Consider the following 18,703-nt stretch of genomic DNA (forward strand, 5'->3'; position numbering starts at 1 on the left):
AAATAATGGATTGTGTGGCATTTCTGACGTGTGGCATTCAGAAGTAGTGAATTATATCTGCACACGTGTTCTTTTGTGGTAGAAACCTGAGAATTTAATGTGTGAAATCTGTCTGCCATTAGTTTTCAAAAACTTCAGGCTTTGCAGTTTACTGCGTTTATGTGCGGTCATATAACATAGAAACTTTTTCCCTGATGGTATTAGTGTTTTGAAGGTACGCAGACGTCTGAGTATGGGCCAGCACTCAACTGTGCCAGGCAGCGTACAAGCACAGAACAGAAAAAAACTGTGCAGAGACACGTACGTGCCCATTCTGCATGATGATCACTTTCCTTAGAAACCAGGTGAAAGAAACAGGCGGAAATGGGCAAATAAACAAGAATTTTTGAGAGGTATTAGTCAACAATATACACTGTAGTACCCAGTGGTCTGGCTGCTGCAAAGGTTTTGGTCAACGCCAGTACAAAGAAGAGTCTGAAGCAGGATAATAAAGCATCTTTGGTAGATATTTATAGTATTCTCTCCCCAGGTGAGAAAGGCAGTGTAGAAGAGAAGGAGCAAATGTGCCCAACTGAACAATTTACACATAAAGAATGAAAACTCTTTATCAACACAGGGAATACTCAAGTCTGGTCATGTAAAGCTGCAAATTATCAGCGTGGAAGTGGTGAAGTTGCTCAGAAAAATGATGAAGAAAAAAGGGCTATGAAGGACAGATCCTTTTGGAATGTTATCAAAAGACTTGTCTGTAAGACCTGCTGAAGGTTTACCGGAGTAGCAGTAGAAGAATCAGAGCAGAAAAGTGTCATGGAAATTGGGGGAGAATTTCGAGATGGGCAGCAACTGACAGAGCTGTAAGCATTGCTTAAAAGGAGGACTTAAATATTAGCCAGAATATTTTTTATGGAGTGCATGGAAGTGGAAGGGGTTTGAGATGGAAGTGCTTGAGAGGAACTCCAGACAGCAACTGCAAGAGCTGTGGAGAGGAAATCGTAGTAGAGAGCACATTTTTCCAAAGTGAAGAAGGTTGGTTATAAAGTACGAGAAGAGAAAGAGCTGGCGTGTGGGTGTAAGGGATGCTAGGAACCAGAGGCTGTGAGATTCAGATAGGGTTGGAAAGTCCAGGCCACCCCTTTTGTTTCCCAAAGGCCTTGCCCTTTCCTGTTACGTACCTGGATACCGTATGACTTAAATGGAAGTCGAGGAGCTAATGCTGGAGAGTGATTGCTTAATGGAACTAGATCCTAAATGCTTTGAGTTACTCTTCTACAACTTGGAAGAGGACTAAAGAGAAGTTCAATGAATTAACTTGAAAACTTTCTTTCCCTCCTGTCAGTTGAGCGTGTCCTCAGTGAAATAATGCTCCTTCTGCAGGAACTGGGTGCAAAGGTTCCGTTGCCACTTCACTTTTGCCATAACTTTACAGTATTATTGTGTCGATTTCTTTGTTTCCCTATATATTTTAAAGAGCATATCTTCTTAACTGCTGTATAGATCTTTTTATGAGATTTAATTGATGACTCAGAAGTATTTTTCAAGTTTTGAAAGACAAGGTAGAAGGGAAAGTTATATGAAATACATGGATATAATAGACAAAATAGTTATCTTTATAGATGTAAGTGGTAAAAGTCTGCATCACTAAAAGATCTGGACCTGCCAACTATCCTTTAAATTGATTGTGGAATCTGGGAAAAATGCACTATGACCCACAACCACTGTCTAAATGTTGTCATAATTTGTCAAACATGTAGAGGGGTCCTAGGTTGAAACAGATGAAAATGCTATTGCTTTTTCAGTTCTAGGGTACGATACATACAGATCAGGCTAAGAGTCATTAGTAAGGTAGTAGTTATTTATACTATATATGTTTAAAAAAAAAATCAGCATTGAATTGAATTTGTGAACAAACTAAGACTGTCCTTGAAGGCCAGCTATGTATCTGCAAAAGATGAGTGAGCAGTTCTTTTTTGGACTGCTGCATGATACAAAGGTGAGTAAAGTCACCTCCTCCCCCCATTAGTCAGAAAGGATTGCTTATATTTGAAAACACTATAAATGGATCTTTTAACTGTTCAGCGCTTTTTCCTGGGAGCCCTGAGAGCTTGATGTTAAGGAGGGAAAGTGATTCTAATCTCAACATGGACTGGGCTGTGCTCTAATTTTATATACAGTCCCTATTGTCAGAGTGATACTTTCAGTATGTTTTTTCTCCCTATAAATAGACAGTTTCCTTCCAAAGGAAATGAAACTGTTTGAAATAGAGGGATCTGTGTTTCTTTGAAAATCACATGCAATTGTTCTTGTGTTATAAAATAAGAAGAGCCTTTGACAGAATTCCAAATGATTATCTTTAATCTCTGTCTCATGCAGGCATATTAAAATGAACACAAAGCCTTATAAACCCTGAAGTAGGTTATTTAGAATCCAATCTCCCTTCAGGTAAATCACAGTAGCAAAGACTTTGCTGGGCTAGTCAGGATGCGCAAGGAATTCCGTGCACTCTCTTATCCGTGTTTTGATCGAATGGTAGGCTTGATACCATTCTGAAGTGGTGGGTATGGTCAGCAATACAAAGTATTAACATTATTAAAACTGTTAGGGCAGATTCTCCACTAACATAAACCAGTGTAACTGCATTCAAATTAATGACTTCATGCCAATTTATAGCAGCTCGAGAGAGAGTCTTTAGCATGGTAGTGTACTTCACCAGAACTACGTGAATGTGCAGAGATATATGGATACTTACAGATATCTTTTAAAACCTCACTCTTAGTGAGTAGCTAGTCTTGGCGTATCTGTTTTAAGAACTAAGTTTCCAAGGTCTTGAAATGGGATTCATGTTTCAGGCACAATGGTGATATACCAAAGCAAGTTAGTCCCATGCTTTGTGTACCAGTCAAAAATGCAGATACTTTGTGTATAGAGAAATGCGCTACATAAATGTTACTTATTATTATGCCTATTTTCTCGCCTTTCATGTGAAAATGAACCGTTCTTTCTTCAAAGTCACTATGCTTACACTTTGCATAAAAAGATGGGGAAATACAGATGCACTTGTTTTTTTTAAAGCTATCTTTCATGGTTTTCACTGAGTAAGCATTTTGCTTCCATACTTTAAGCTGTATTGAATCCAAGTTAGTAGCTTCTTCCTCTAGTTTTGATTTTCTTCTGATGCTCCTTGGTGTTTTCTTTTGTTGCGGATCCCACAGGGCCATCTCCACATAGCCCAGGTTCCTCAAGGCGAGCAAGTCCAAATCACGCAGGACAGTGAGGTGAGCCAAACGTTTGGGTGCCCGTGGAGCAGATGTTGGCAGGAACTTAGGGGCCTGATTCTAAAACCATACCTCTGGGATCTGCTACTGTGCACTACAGAGACCAGTGCTGGTAGAAGCAAGAGCATGTGGTGGAGCCAGGATGAAATGCGCTTTATGGCAGCAAATGCAATATGATATTTCTGTCCCTGTGTTTTGTGTTTTTTTTTTTCCCTTGCCTTCACCAGCCAAGACAGCTCTGTGTGTGTGCTACCCTAATGATTGCTGTATATGGCTGATGGTCTTCATTGGCTATTTAGTACTTACAGAGTATTATAAGAACCCAGCTTAGGTGCTTGCACTACCATTGAAAAATGAAATTATTTTAGTTAGGTCTATGAACTAAATGTGTTCAGAATACTCAGTGTCTTTAATTGTGGGAACTGTTGAACAGGAGTTGGAGAACACTTCAGATGCCATCTAGTAAAGATATATTGCAGAATGAAGTAAACTTACCTTCATCACTGATGAAGTAATCTGGCACTGCAGTATTTGCACTTCATAATTTTTTCCATGAAAATAGTACAGTAGAATGGAAATGGGTAAATCCGGTACTGAACCCTCCAATTTTGAATTTTTTTCTCACTCAGGCAAAACAGCCATTAAAGCCAGCTCAGTTTACCTGAGTGAGAGTGTTATTGTTGGTTATTTAAGACTCCTGACTGCTAAGACTGCTGTTAGATTGCTCGTGCACTTAGTTTGTTTCCATGAAGAAGCAATAGCAAAATAAAGTTAAACGTAAATGCAGACTACAATTTTAATCTGTATGATTTCCCAGTGAAGTTTTTTTACTCAATGTTAAGCATATCTGCTTGTGGGCTAGTTTAATCCATTTCCAAAGTACCCTAAATCACATTTCATAAAACCCACTTTTGGTGCAGAGGAATACTGTTAACACAGGGAGCTATTGTAGAATAAATATTATCGTAAATATTATATAAATATTATAGTTGAAGACAGTCTCCTTTGAAGAGCTCCTCACACCTAGAGAGAGAGAAGAAAGGAGCAAAATGTTCTGGGTCTAAAGAAATGCATAGTGTGCTGCAATAGAGCTGAAGCAGTTCTTGGGTAAAGAGCCACTGAAACAATTATGATTCAGCAGATACTAGTTGTAATTGATCCTGAGGTTCAAGCACATGCCGGTGTCCATTGGCTTCATCCGAAGTTCCCATATGTAAGACTTGTAAGGACTACATTTGTCTGTGACAGATGAAAACATCTGGTTTTAAATTTATTACAACGTACACAGCTTCAAATAAGAGGAAGTGCTGCCAGTAAGAGAAAATGCAGAAAACATGCAAATCAAAGAGTTGGTGTTTTTTCCTCAAAGAAATGTGCTATTTCACTGCAAGTCGCTGTGTATGGGAAGCTGTTTTTTCTTAATCTAAGTGTACTTTTGAAAAGATATCTCTGAGCACGTGAATAAAAACTTCATTTTGTAAAGATACTGCTTTCCTTTTGAGACCTTGTAGCTACAGTTTCCTTTAAAATACTTTACATTATTGAGAATTTTTTGTAATAGTTCTATTACAGGAATTACATCTATGTTGGTCTCTGTTATTGAATTTTGATAAAATAAAAAAAATCTGTTAGTACAGGCAGTAACTTTATAACAATAAATACTAAATAGCACTCCGTACGTGTAAAAGTGTTACACTGCTAATTCTAGTTTAGTAAGGGTTTGACTTAAATTTGCAGTTTTACATAAATAAGGAAAACCAAAAATCTTACCTCAAAAGCCATGCAAACAAATTTTGCATAAAAATACTGTACGTTATACGGCAACTTTCAAAAAGCAAAACATGCTGGTGCTGAAAACCCTCCTTGCTTTTTAGTCTGTTTATCCTCTGTGGTTAAAGTGCTGACCATTGAATTGTAGCTGGATTGCCAAAATAACCCTCAGCAGAATTTCCTAAATTAATAGATTTCCTTAATATTGAAGTTGTTTAATAATGAGATGAGAAACAGGCTTTTTTCAGGACAGAGCAACGTTTTGAATTCCAAAGTTGTGTTTATTGTCAATGCTCTTATTTTACAGGGAAACCTGCAGATACATCAAGTTCATGTGGGTCAAGATGGGCAGGTAGGAACAGACCTGAGTTTTAAACAGCATTTTACTTCGGGCTTTAAAATTAATGTTGGAGTTGGCATGATCTCACATTTTAAAGAGCAAAATCTGTTCTGGTCTTTCTGTTTAAATAAACAACTTGCAAAATGATAAAAAGTAAGCTAAGTATTTTGGTTGTGGACTCAAAATATTTGACCGAGCTTATTTCATTACTCCCGCAAGATACTTCATCCCTGTGTTTTATACCTTCTTGGTTTTGGCCTCTTCGTTCTTACGTTTCCTAACTGGATTGATTATGTTGTGTACAGTATGTTCTTTTCTCTGTTATCAACTGTTGCTGTGGCCAGATGTGCACTGCCGTCTATGCAAACTACGAACGTTTATTGCTGAGGTTTAAGCAGCTATTTTTTCATTATATGGCTGTCTTGGGAGAAACAGATCTTTCACATCTGCTTTTGTTCTTTTTGATAAGGTGGCTTTATTAGGTGCTTATGCATACATGAGGTAAGAAAAAGAAGCTTTTACTTTGAGTGATGAGTCAATAAGTGACTAAATTAGCAGAATTTCCATGTCGGGTGTCGGCAAAATTGCTAACATTTGATTTCAGACACACTTTACTAAATGTTGAGCTTTATTAAAATATCCAGAGCACAAAAATATTCCTGTAAGAAGCTTTCTAGCCAGGCCAATTGAATAAATGTGTTACGAATTTTTTTTAGTTCCTGTTGAATATTAGTAGGTTGTGAGACATATGGCTAGAACTTGAATACTGTCCTGAATTGAAAAGGCTCAGATCACGAAGATTCTTGAACTCAAAAGCCTTGAGAAGCTACCGGTGCTCTGAACTTTTGACCACATACAGTATTTGTGGGGGGAAGCAATCTAACTTGTATTTAAAAAATAAAAATAAAAACCCCACTTTAAGTGTTCTTTACTGAATCTTTAATCAGAAGTACTTTTGCAGAAGTGAGACTAGGGAAGGTGATTTTTTGGAGACATGTCAGAACCTTTGTTTTAGTACTTACTGTTCTTTTTTCCTTTTTTGTGAAATACTGCTGGCCAAATCCCATCTTCTTAAAAGACTAATATTGGGTGTTGTTATGTCTTTCCGAGAGTGGCGTGTAGATTAAGTTGCATTTTTAAAAATTATAGCCTAGTACTATTATTTTCCCCCTTGAAATACCTATTCATAACAAGTATTCCACAAATTGCATCTCTCTCAAATAGACCAACAAATACAGTTTAAAACGTTGTTGCGAGTTCATGCTGTTTTTAAGGGAAACGCTTGGATGACCTTATTTTCCTGAAACCCTCTATGTTAGGCAGGGAGAGGTGAGTCCTTTCATCCAACAGTAGCATTCAGCTGTGTCTTGTGCTAAAGTAGTCGTGGAGTAAAGAACTGTAAACTCTAGAGTAGTAAAAAGCTTCCAAACCCTAAATGTCTGTAAGTGGAGTCTTGCTGATCGTCTGAGCCAGTTGCATTAGTACAAGCAGAATAAGTCTACGCTGGAAGAAAGGTGTTCTAAAAGTATGTGCTTGTAAATATGTGTATGCATGTGTCTGTGCATATATATGGATACGTGATATATGTGAGAGCGCACACCAGATAGGGAAGAAAAGCGTGATTTAATCAATTTGTTTGTTTTGGGTTTTTGTTGTTGTTGAAGTCAACATCAGTAACTCATCTATATAAAGGCATCTGTACTGTTACATAGCGTATCATGTTTGGGATAATCTTGGTTCTATCTGAGTGGTTGTGGCCGTACAAGTTTAAGTAGGAAATCAGTTCAGCATCCAGGTTTTGCTTTTTTAACTAACTGTGCTCTGGGCCCTGCGTTTAAACTTCCCTTGAAAACAAATGGTGAAATGCTGGGGTTTTTTTCTTCATGGATTCAGCTGCATTTTCGTGCAAAAGAGTAATTGCTGTCTCTGGAGAATCGACAGCCAGGCGTTGCCACCCTTCAGCTGGCGTCTGTGCAAATTCCCAGGAACCCTCAAGCTCCTTCGAAGGTATTTGCTGCTAAACGGTTTTCCAGTGGACCAAAAAATCAGAGCAAGCAAATATTTAGGGGATTTTTTATCTCCATTCTGCATTAGATACTGAAACCTTCATCAGCAGTTTAAGCCATGTGGGCCTGTTTTGCACCAAGTGGATGAGTAGCACTCACATGATTGCTCGCAGCAGCTCCGTGTGTGTTGCGCGAGGGCGTAGAGGGGAGGTCTGTGGCTCAACTGGCTTCTGCTCATCAGCTGATCTGTGTTAAGCGACCATTTTTTGAGCTGTTAGCTCATAAAAATTGCAAAGGAAAATGAGTTAAACTAAACTGTGTTTGTGGTTTAAGAATGGAAGTTGAAACTAATACATTTTCCTTGGCACTTGTAGTGGGATAAGAGCACAAAAACCTGTCATACGATATGCTTCAGTGGTAATGCAAGTCATAACAATTCAGTAGCCTGCAATCATCTGTACACGACCTCTGATCAAAGAGACTTCTGTAGTTTTCCCACCTGTCCATTACTTCTCGGGAGAGTGGCTTTTTCTTCCATGTTTTGAACCCTAATGCACGCTGCCAAGGGACACTGAAGAATATTGATAATAAGGGAAGTGAATTATGCGGCACTTCTGAGACTTCAGTTATTGAATATTCTTAGCTGACTAATATATACTTACAATGGCGCTACATCTTAGCTTGGCTACTAAATATTCCCTTTGAAAATTCATCTCATGCTGCTGTTTTCCACATATTATTGTACACTTAACAGATGTTAGGTATTCTCTCTATTCAGGTGGGTTTTAGTACTGCCGCCCGATGTGGGCTTTCGCTCTGAATCACAGCTGAAAGCTTTACAAGAAGCTGGGACTGCAAAGCATGAAGTTGTTAACTTCATATGAACTAAAGCAAAAAATGGCATAAGTCTACTCTGAAATTTTATCAGTAAGATTTCCAAGGTGATAAGACTCCTTTTAAGCTTCATAATACTAGTAATAAATACCAGCCTCTCTGCAGAATGCTGCCAGTTATTGATTTTAATTCTCTCCCCCCTTGAATTGTCTGTCCTGGTAGTTGCACTGAATTTAGATCTCGTTTTTCTGGCATCATTGTTCATGGAACTAATGAAATCATGCCAAAAAGAACGCTGTCTACCTACACATGTGTTCTATTAGCTGAACGTTTCATATTTCAGTGCATGTTTAATAAAAATACCAAACTGCAAAAATAATTAGACTTCATATTAACTAACACTTGAAGCCGTGGACCAGTGGGAATTTTTTTGGACTTCGCATCTTACACTTACGAATTACCAGCAGTTTTTGAATTTGTCTCTTTCTTTCCTCTGATTACCTGCCCTCCTTTCTCCCTAACTCCGTCCTTTTCTTCCTTCGAGCTTCAGTGTTCTGCATCCCAGGAGGTGTTCAACGTGTGTCCTGCACGAGGCGTGCTGGCGCAGTGTCACAGCGTTCAGAAGTGTACATGGGGTATAAAGAGGTAGAACAGAACAATTTCAGTAGTTTGACATTCCTTGATTCAGCATTTTAGACATTCCGTTTTCTACATCCCCACAGCCAGCACTTCTCTGATTTAGAAATTAATTAAATTGACACCAGGCAAATGCTTTTCAACTAATAGCCTTAGTTCTTAAATTAAAAAGTTAATGCACTTGAAAATCTAAAATACGATCATATGTATTCCTGGAGAGTTGACAATTTGTTCTGCTCAGTGAATGAAAAATTAGTAAGAGTTAGCAGCATTTAGTTCACTTAGCATTAGTATCTGTAGGTAAGTTGGAAGAAGCAGGAGAATCCAGAACAAACAGCATGTATGATAGGTTTAGCAGAAAAAACCTAGCCAGCGTAAATTGCTTGTGTAGTATCAGTCGTCTTACTGTGTGCATATGAAAGAAACATGCAGAATTGCTTCTGCTACATTACATTTTTCAAAAAGAAACTTGGCATCTTACGTAGTTGCAGATACCGTGTCTTCCAGATAAGTTTGTAATCAGAGTGGTGCGCTGAGACCCATCCATAACTGTTGAGTTGCATATACTGAGAGAGGGAGAGGGGATCACATTAATAACACATTTTTCTGCTGTTCCGTGAGGTATTTGTATGGAGCAGTGATTGCATTATCTTTTTCTGAACTTTTACTCTGACCTTGCTGCTATGGGCTTTATGGCAGCTCTGAGGTCTAGGAGAGTTCAGATGCAGGGCTGTGGAGGTAGCTCACCAAGTAAGCTTTAGAAAAGCATCCTCATACGTGTAATGATCGTATGAGAGTATACGAATCCATCTTCAGAAAAGATACTCTTGGAAAATTGCCGTAGCAATGGAGAAAATACAGCAGACTTCAGTGCTGCGAAGTAGCAGGTCGCTGCTGTTGGGCCTGAAGGGCTGGAGTAGAGACGTGTATGAGAAACAGATCAGTGAGAGTTTGTCTTTAACGTCCTCAGGAGGAGTATGAACCTGATGTCTCGTTCAGATCTGTTTTCAATACACATAGCACACCCTGTAATACAGCTCAGAAGGAGATATGACCTCATCACCTAGGTCTGAAACATCTGTCCTATTTCTGTACGCTGCTGTAGTCTGAAGCGAAGGGCAAGCTGTTAAATGTTAGAGGAATGGAAAAGGGGGAGAGATGGTTCCAAACGTTCAGGGGAAAAAAAACCAACCACCCTATTCTAGTAATTCCACTGCATCGTATTTGTGACTGGATCAAACTAAAATGAAAATAGGTTTGTGTGTGGAGGAAATTATTTACAAACCTATGGGACAGCCTTAAACCAACTCTTTTAACATTTAGTTTTTTTATCTCTGTTTACCTCCCTGATCATTACTGAGATACTCGCACCTTGCTTTTCAGTGAGGGCACTGCATTTTTTTAAGGTCCAATTTAATCCATAACTCAAGCATGATTTTCAGTTATACAAACAAAAATGTGTTGACATATTAACTCAGCTTCTGCTCACTTTTATGCATTTTGCAGATGCTGTTTTATTGGGAAAGATACTGTTTGATATATATTTGCTGAATATGCATTTTAATTGCATTTACTAAGCCTATCAATATTAACAACTTCAATAATAATATTATCCAAATTAGAGGAAAGAATCATCTTCCACAGTTCTTAATTTTCATATAATGCATCTAATGAAAAAGTTCTGGATTTAAAAATACTAAAATTCTTTGTTCACGTTCCTCGGTCAAGAGCGACTACAACGTAGGAGTTCTTTTCCTGTCCCTAATTTTTTAGCAGTAGAGGGCAGTAGTATTAAGATGATTGCCAGTGACTTTTCTCGGCAAAAGCTTGAAGAAATGAGGAGGAAATTTGAAGTGCAAGAAATGTGCTGCTCCGACATCAACCTTGTAAACTGTCGTACCGTGGGGACAGAGACACTTTCACAGCGTGAGTCTTTCTGCATGCGTTGCGGACGTAGGGTCTGTGTGTGCACGCGTGTGTGCTTGTGTGCAAACGAGAGAAAGGAGAAAGCCCTTAACTTCTGTGCCAGCTGCTGTAGTAGGTTGAAAGGGTTTTTTCTTGTTTCAGCACATCTGCTTTGAATAATATGCACGGAGAAACAAACAGGATTGTTAGAAGAAAAACAACAAAATTAAAAGCCCAATATAGTATGGCTGGAACTTAAAAATGGCTCGTATGGTTTTGAAAAAAAAAAGATTATTTTTAGTTGATACTTCCTCCATTAATAGGTTGTACTAAAGTCTTGCAGGTCTGCTCTATTTTTAGGAGCACAACAGAAGAGAACAGTTTTGAAACAAAATGTGCTTTATGCAAATGTCACGTAGAAGCACAGTGTATTTATGGATAAAGTAAGATTGGTTAAAATACTTAAGTGTGAGCATTTTAATTATGAGATTTTTCTTTTTCTTTTTTTTTTTTTTTTTTTTTTTCTGGAAGATAGTCTTGTGTTCCATAGAAGAGATGTTCTCCACTTTGTTCCTCAAAGTAGATCATCGAAAACACTCACCATGCTTTTTAGGTCTGAAAAATTAGTTTGCTAGAGAAAGTAGTATTTTAGCAAATTAAAATTGTGAAATTTAATTTTAAAGCAGTTCAGTGTATTAAAACTTATAAATGTGTATGGATTAAAAAAAAAAGCTTTTGGGGAAAAAAACCTACTACTTACAAATAGTAACATACAAAATATCTCTAGAGAAATTAACGTTATAAGAAAAACAGTAACATTTGTGTTACTAGATATGAGTAACTCAAAAAGTAGCTGTAATAAACTATCTTAGGTGTAGTTTAACTGCAGAATCTAAAATGTGTTTGTAGAAGGTTTTCACCTTCTTTGTAACTGTAAAGCAGGGTAAGACGCTGAGCAGTAGGACAGCACCTGGTGTCCAGCGGTCCTTGTTGTCATCGTTCTGTACAAGATTCCCGAAATAAATATCTGCAAACTGATTACTCCAGGTTATTACATTTGACAATACAAGAGCAGAATTCCTCTACCCCAGTATGAGGAGACAGTACTCGGGGAAAATACAGTCCTTCAATGGCAGTCAACAAAACATAACAAAATAGGGAAAAAACCACGGAAGGGGAACTGCTGCTTAAGAGATGTTGATGGGAAGATGCTTTCTCTGTAGTTACAGAATGCAAAACGAATTCTGATATTGAATTGAAAATGCTGTATGTTTTTTACTACATAGCATAATTTACCCACTTCCAGGGAAAAAGATGAGTGCTTGAGAAGCTCATTGAACGTCAGCAGGCCTTGCTCTATAAATGAGTTAAGTTGAATAATGTTGAAAAACACCTGTGTTGCAAATCCAGGGATTCTGTATTGTTTTGTTAAGACTTTCATTTTTAACGCAGTTATGGTGACAGGACCATTTCTTTCCATATCTGTGCCACTGATTTGGGGGATCCTTCCGCGTTTCAGCTCTCCTGGAGAGCCTGGAAGTGAATGCACTTTTTTATAACAGTGAGCATATGTGCTGGTTCTTTGTGTCTAAGTGTACTTCTGTCCCTCTTAATTATGTACAATTTCAGAAATGAGTTATTGGGTGACTAATTTCACTAATCAGTACAGAAAGCCGTAGTAGATACTGAAAACCACTGTGACTGGAAAGTAGCTTCAATTTTTATTCTCACAGTTTTAAATTCCAAAAATGTCTAAAATATTTTGTTTTCTTTAAAGAATGGAAAACCTGAATATCTTGATAGCATGCTTGTTAATCTTCTGCTACTTAACAAGTGATTAATAGATTTTTTTTTTAATTCTTTTTAGATTTAAGGTAAAGAAAAAAGGCAGGAGTATTTTAATTTCTTTTTTTATTTTGGTGAGAGTTTCGCTGCATTAACCTGACCACATCCAGTAATTTTTGTCACTTTTTTTATTGCTTAAAGATATATTGTAACTCTTGACTTAAGATTTGTTTAAAAGGGGTGGGAGGGCTGATGCTGGCAAAGTTTGAGCAGTGTACAAAAAAAGAATACCTAGTTGCTGCTATTTATACAAGTTTTCACCTTGTTGAGATTCAAGTTGTTTTTCTTTCCATTGTGCTCTCTCCATCTTCTTGCTCGTTTACGGTGCGTGCTGCTGGGAGGGCAGTAAAAAAATCTGTTGCACCAGCGAGTCAGCGGTATCACATCCCTGCAGATGTTACTGGGTCATAAGTTTCATTTACAAACTGGCTGCATTTCGTTTTCTTTCTGCGCTATTTTGTGCCAGAAGATACTGCTTTATTTTACGGAGAAAACCAGCTATGTCCATGTCTGCTACATCACCAAGAACACTAACCCGAACTGGGTCAAGAGGAAAAACTTTTTTTCCAGCAGCATGGCCCATTCTCAAATGTAGTAATTGTTACACCTGACTGCCATCAGTACGTCAACATTTTCCACTCTAAGACATGTTTATTACTACATTTCCTATTCTAAGATGTAGCAGGTATACATTGGCACTCCCTTGAAATAGTTTAGTCCTCTTGAAATTCGACGTTATTTCATTCATCGTGATGGGTAAATATTTCCCCATTTTCAGAGTGCTTAGGGACTTCCAGAACCTCTGCCTCTTTTCCATATGGTATTTAAGTTTACGTGAAATTGGTGGAAGAACAGACAAGACGAAACGAGTCCTTGCCCTGGTGCATGCAGAAAACGTACAACTCTGCTTTTGAAGGGTTTTTGTGTGGTTGTATCAAGTAATAGTGGCACCATTTCCCAGCCTTTTCAATACTTAACTAAAATTAGCTATCTAAATGCCATGCTGCTAAGAAAAACTAATAGCTTAGATGAATTTACTTTCTTTGTGATATTGCCAGCTATTGAAAAGAATCTTTCATTGGCTGGTTGCTGATCCCGAATGCTGCGTTAACTTGGTTTCTTTCAATCAACCTTGAGTAGGGACTGATTAAAAGGCTCTTTGCAAAATTAGCAAATATTTTTGCATTTTCTTGTCTCAACTTTAAAGCAGCCTTATGTGATGATGAATTAAAAGGCAACATCTTTGGGTAAGCGTGGGGTGGCACAAGGAGTAACTATTATATTTGTGCCCTTAATACACAAATGAACTGATCTGATGTGTGGTGACGTTTTCATGTAAATATAATAGAGGGTGGAAAGAGTGCTTTATGGTGCTTTTCAGATAAACGTATCCAAATAGATTTTACATCTGGGAAAGGAAGGAAACAAGGAAGAAAGCAACAGGCTTTCTAATTTCATCAGGAGTGGAAGAAAGGAATTGCTGCTTTGGAGATAAAGCAAATATTAAGTCGTTTTAGTGTACTTAAGGTTTGGTATGTAGATATTTATATGTTGTAGTCTATCAAAGGTCATTAATTGTTGTTGTTAATCTGCAGTTCAGCACCTACTTTAATACGTGAGCTTAGGAGATCATGGGCGCGTCTGCTCTGTCTCCACTAAAGTTCCCTAACGCGCATTGGGTACGTAGTGCTGGTCTGAGATGTACAAAGCCATTTTTGTTTCACCATTTGGTAAAAGGACAAGCATCTTCAGTCCATTGTGCTTCTTGAAAAATGCTCAACTTACTTTTGAATTCCTCATCAGCCACTTGGTGGTTGTTACTTGCTGGCATTTGCTCTGCTTTTTCATGTGAAGTCCTTGATCTTGTCTTGTGGGCAGCTGTTACTGTGATGCCTTTAATTCTATTGTGATAATACTTTCTCTCATCCAGGATCTTAGTATAGCACCTAAGAGATAACATGTAAGAAAGTTTGCAGTTGCCTTTCAAGTCAACTTGTTTAAGAAGTTTTTCCCTATCTACTAATTATCATTAATTACCATATGTCAACAGCCACACAGTGTTTTGTCTTGGTTTGGTTTTTGTCTTTTCTAATTCGGGACCCAGCCTACCTTTATATGCTGAGGGAAAAAAAAAATCTCTGCTGAAGGCAAAGTAAACAAATTCTCTGGCAGCAAAATTTCATATTTATGGCTTTTTTTTTTTTTTGGTCACTTCAGCTTTTGGCAAAGTGTAACAATAAAGAAATAGCTTCCCATTAATAACAGAGGATTCGAATTTGACCCTGCTTTCATGCTTCATTTCAGTGACGCAGGTAAAGATTTGTTTTGGGAGCAAACAGTAAATTCCAGCAGATACTTGGCTGTAAGCACATAATATAATGTCTGTGTTTTAAACATAGAGTTTTTCCCTAGTGCTTCTCAAGATTTAGACATTATGTCAGGCAACTATTTTTGTCTTCTGTTCAGAAGTCCCAGTTCCCAATACAATGTCTCTCTTAATGACCAGTAACGTCTTGCACTGTTACCTTTCTCACATCACAAACTTGGTTGTTTTTCTTTGGCTTGCTGATCAAAAGTAGTAAAATGTACAGAGATATGTTAAAATCAGCCATTATTTTAATACTGATATGTATTAGGATTTTTTTCCCCTCAAATTACTTGTTTCTGTTTGTAAAATGTTCTGAGTGGTGGAAAGAATTAATAAAGGTGATTCATTAAGCTCTTATAGGTACTTTGCTTGCTACAGTGCCTGAGCAACAGAGTCCATAGAGTGATCTGTGGAGGTTGTGAAGCAAGACTGTTTAATGAAGGTATTGGAAAAGGATAATATTTTCTGTCATCTTTTTTTTATTTTTCTCCTAAGAGGGGTGGGTTGTTCCATTAAAATTCCGTTCAAGCAGACAGGAGCATTTATAATGCTCAAAGAATATGTTCTCTATTTTGGAGTATATTATGTTCTTTATTCACCCAAATCTTGTTTTAATATTGCTGTAAACTTAATAAGAAGAGATGAGATACGAAGTGATAATCTTTTAAATATAAGGGAAAATCATTTTCTCCACCTTCATAGAAGGCATAGGTCTAAGCTGTCTCTTATTAGAGATTTTGGTAATAAAAATCTCTGCTTGTAGAATAGCAGTCATCACAAAGCTATCTTGCTGTGCTAATCTAGAGAAATCATTTCTTTTTGTTTTGTTTATTTTTTTTAGTGCTCTTCATTTATGATTTTTCTCATCATGTGATATGAGCCCTGCCTTTATGCTGCAGATTTGCCCTTATCCCATCACTGTTCCACTTTGTATGCCGTAATAGTTCCATGCTCAGTTATTTTAAATATTCGGGATGCCTCTAGCATCATGTATGTGTTCAGAAGTCACTGTCCCACATCCCAAATTCCAACCCAGGAAGGATTTGGGGAATGGTTGGTACAATTGGACTGTCAGTGCCCATGATGGGTTGATACTGGATACATTATAATGCTAATATCCCTGGCTGGATACCAACTGCTTGCTTGCTGCTGGCAGACCCTGATGATTGCTTAGCTGTTCAACGTGGAGAGATCTCATTTCATCCTGATGAAAAACAAAATAAGTGTGTGCATGTGTATGTGTTGTCAGGTTACTAAATGGCAAGTGTAGAGTTCAGGCCGTTAACGTAATTAATCTTCCCACTATGTTAAGTGCAACAGTAAATCTTGATGACTTAAATCTGTTTCCACATTTCCATTTTGTCTGCTGAGGTTAAATGATCAATGGGATTATTTCACAAACGGTGGTCATGACTTCGGAAATCTTTTGTGACTTACTTAAGTACATGAAGATGGGAAACAGCTCCCCTTTTTTGTCTCCTCTCCATTAAAAACAATTGCTTTTTGCCAAGGTTGGTCACAAAAGTTATCCCTTTTCAAAATTAAACCACAGTGGCTCGATTGCAAACGAAGAATGAGCTTATCTTTTTAGAAGAAAGCCTGTGTGATTTACACAGAGTTTTCAGGGTTTTAACAAGATAATGTTAAACGTAGTGAGATTTGACCAGTTGATTGACTTTTATTTCTGGTGTTCATGTATTTAATCCTTTCCATAGTTCAAATATATTTTCAGTCCAATTGTCCAGAATCCTTAAAATATTTCAAACTAACTGAGCAAATATCTAATAAATTGAAGAAGGATGGTCAAAGAGCATAATTCTGTGATTTGTATGCTGACTTGGAAAAAACCATATAGGATGCCATATAGTTCAGTGTATTTTTTAATAGTTAATGTGTGTTACTATTTCAAGTGCATACATTAAAAAAACCCTACAAGATGACCACTTTGTTGCTTGGTTTAGACATTGGAATCCCACATTAACAGCACAGTTTTCAGTTCTGATCTCAGATGCTATTTTAATTAGCTGAGATAAATTCGCTTTATTCAAAGTACATCTCTGTATTGCTGTGAGTAACATTTGGAAAGTACGTTTGGAAAAATCATCCACTGTAGCTTGCCTTAGCCATTTCTTTAGTGTTCTGTTAGCAAAATTCTTCTTTGTGGAATAAGTACTTTAAATTATCAACTTGCTTCATTTTATTTGATCCAGTCTGCTGGGATTAATTGTTGTATACTGGCTCCATCAATTATTCAGCTAGAGCTATCAGTTCCTGACTGGTCTGGAAGCAAAAAGCAGTACTGCTTTACACGCAGATACTCTTTTTCTTTGATAGAAACTCTGGGCTCCAACCAGGGTTGAGCTATGAATGAATTTGTTTTAGAATTGCTTTTTTTTTTTTTACAACTATTTTTGTTCCTGAAATATGTCATTCCATGCTTCTGGAATGTTGCTAAATATTTGTGTTAAACAGCAGAAGTGTTACAGAGTTCACCAGGAGGAAGTGTTAGAATTAAGTTATTTATCACGTTAGTGTGATTTTCTAGTTAACTGTTTTGTTATAGGTGGCTCGTGATGAAAATGAGGTATCTCAGAAGTACCGTCCTCAAATCCAGCCCATCTCACACTTAGATTGTGTCTAGTTTCCAAGACTCGCTCTGTTTTGCTTCTGAGTTGGTACTACAGTGTTGACTCCAAAACTAAGTCGGTTCATGGGTTTCACAGGTAGAGACGCTGAGGGTTGCAGAAGTTGCTGTGGTGCATCAGATTCAGAGGCAAAATGTCAGTGGTGCTGGTAAATAGGTAGGTGTAACAGCTAGCAGTGAAAAAATACTGGTCGGTACTTTTAAATTCCAGAACTGTGTTGTGAGATTTTGGGGTTTTGAGTTTTTCTTTTAGCAAAAGGCAGTTATTACGGCATTTCTCATGAATAACGGTAGGAAGATGATAGTGCGCAGTTCAAGGATAGGACATCTGCTCTGCTGTAAGTATGAACAAGGGAGATGTCCAGGTAGAGAGGAGAAAGATGTAAGAAAGACCAAACCAGAGACCTTGCTCTGAGAAAGAATAAGATTGTTTCCACAGTGGCTTTTGTTGTTGACTTTGGTGGGATCATGTTTTCCTTCAAGATAAGTTTGTTTTATAATAGGTCAATACATCAAAAAGCCCTTGTCAGGTGGTAGAAATGGGTTGTAAGCGTATAGAAAAGAGAACGTGTCCCAGTGTTGCATACAGGGGTATGCCAAACGGCAATAGTGAAGATAACATTTTTGCCTGTGATACTCACTCTGTGTATGTCTCGCACAACCATGTGCGAATGGGTTGCATTTTGGTGTGAACCCAGATTGTAAGTCTCCTAAAGGAATGACTGGTCTGTCCATCTATCCGCACACTACCAGAGAACAGGACACTGATCTGCAGAGATGTATGGTAAAGTACCAAATGATTTTACTTTTTGGTGTGTATTTTTCATTGTTGATGGTGATACGTCAGAGAGACACTATCTGAAACCTGAAGAAAGGAGTGATCAGTGAATCATCTGTTCCGAATTAAACGAAACATGACTTAGACTTGCGTAATGGGAATGGAACTGTCAAAAACATCTGTCATTGGCCTAATTCTTTTCCAAGCGATGCTAACAGTGTTACCGTTATTTGGAGTCCATTTAGTTCAACGCTGAATTCTTAAAAACAATAAAAAAAATCACTCATGAGTTTCATGAGTGTATT

At 37.7% G+C, this 18,703-nt stretch overlaps 1 protein-coding gene across 5 annotated transcripts in view; it reads left to right on the top strand.

Moving 5' to 3' along the window:
- BANP (BTG3 associated nuclear protein) overlaps positions 1-18,703 on the top strand; it is a 139,666-nt gene that overhangs the window by 65,803 nt on the left and 55,160 nt on the right. For 3 of the 5 annotated variants that reach the window (XM_059824796.1, XM_059824797.1, XM_059824800.1), the window contains 2 exons: positions 3,200-3,272; positions 5,350-5,394. In XM_059824796.1, coding sequence (XP_059680779.1) covers positions 3,200-3,272; positions 5,350-5,394 — 118 coding nt within the window. The remainder of the gene's footprint in view (positions 1-3,199; positions 3,273-5,349; positions 5,395-18,703) is intronic. The other 2 variants (XM_059824799.1, XM_059824801.1) reach the window with 1 other exon arrangement.

Source organism: Gavia stellata, chromosome 15 (assembly GCF_030936135.1).
Source record: "Gavia stellata isolate bGavSte3 chromosome 15, bGavSte3.hap2, whole genome shotgun sequence".
Classification (NCBI taxonomy): domain Eukaryota; kingdom Metazoa; phylum Chordata; class Aves; order Gaviiformes; family Gaviidae; genus Gavia; species Gavia stellata.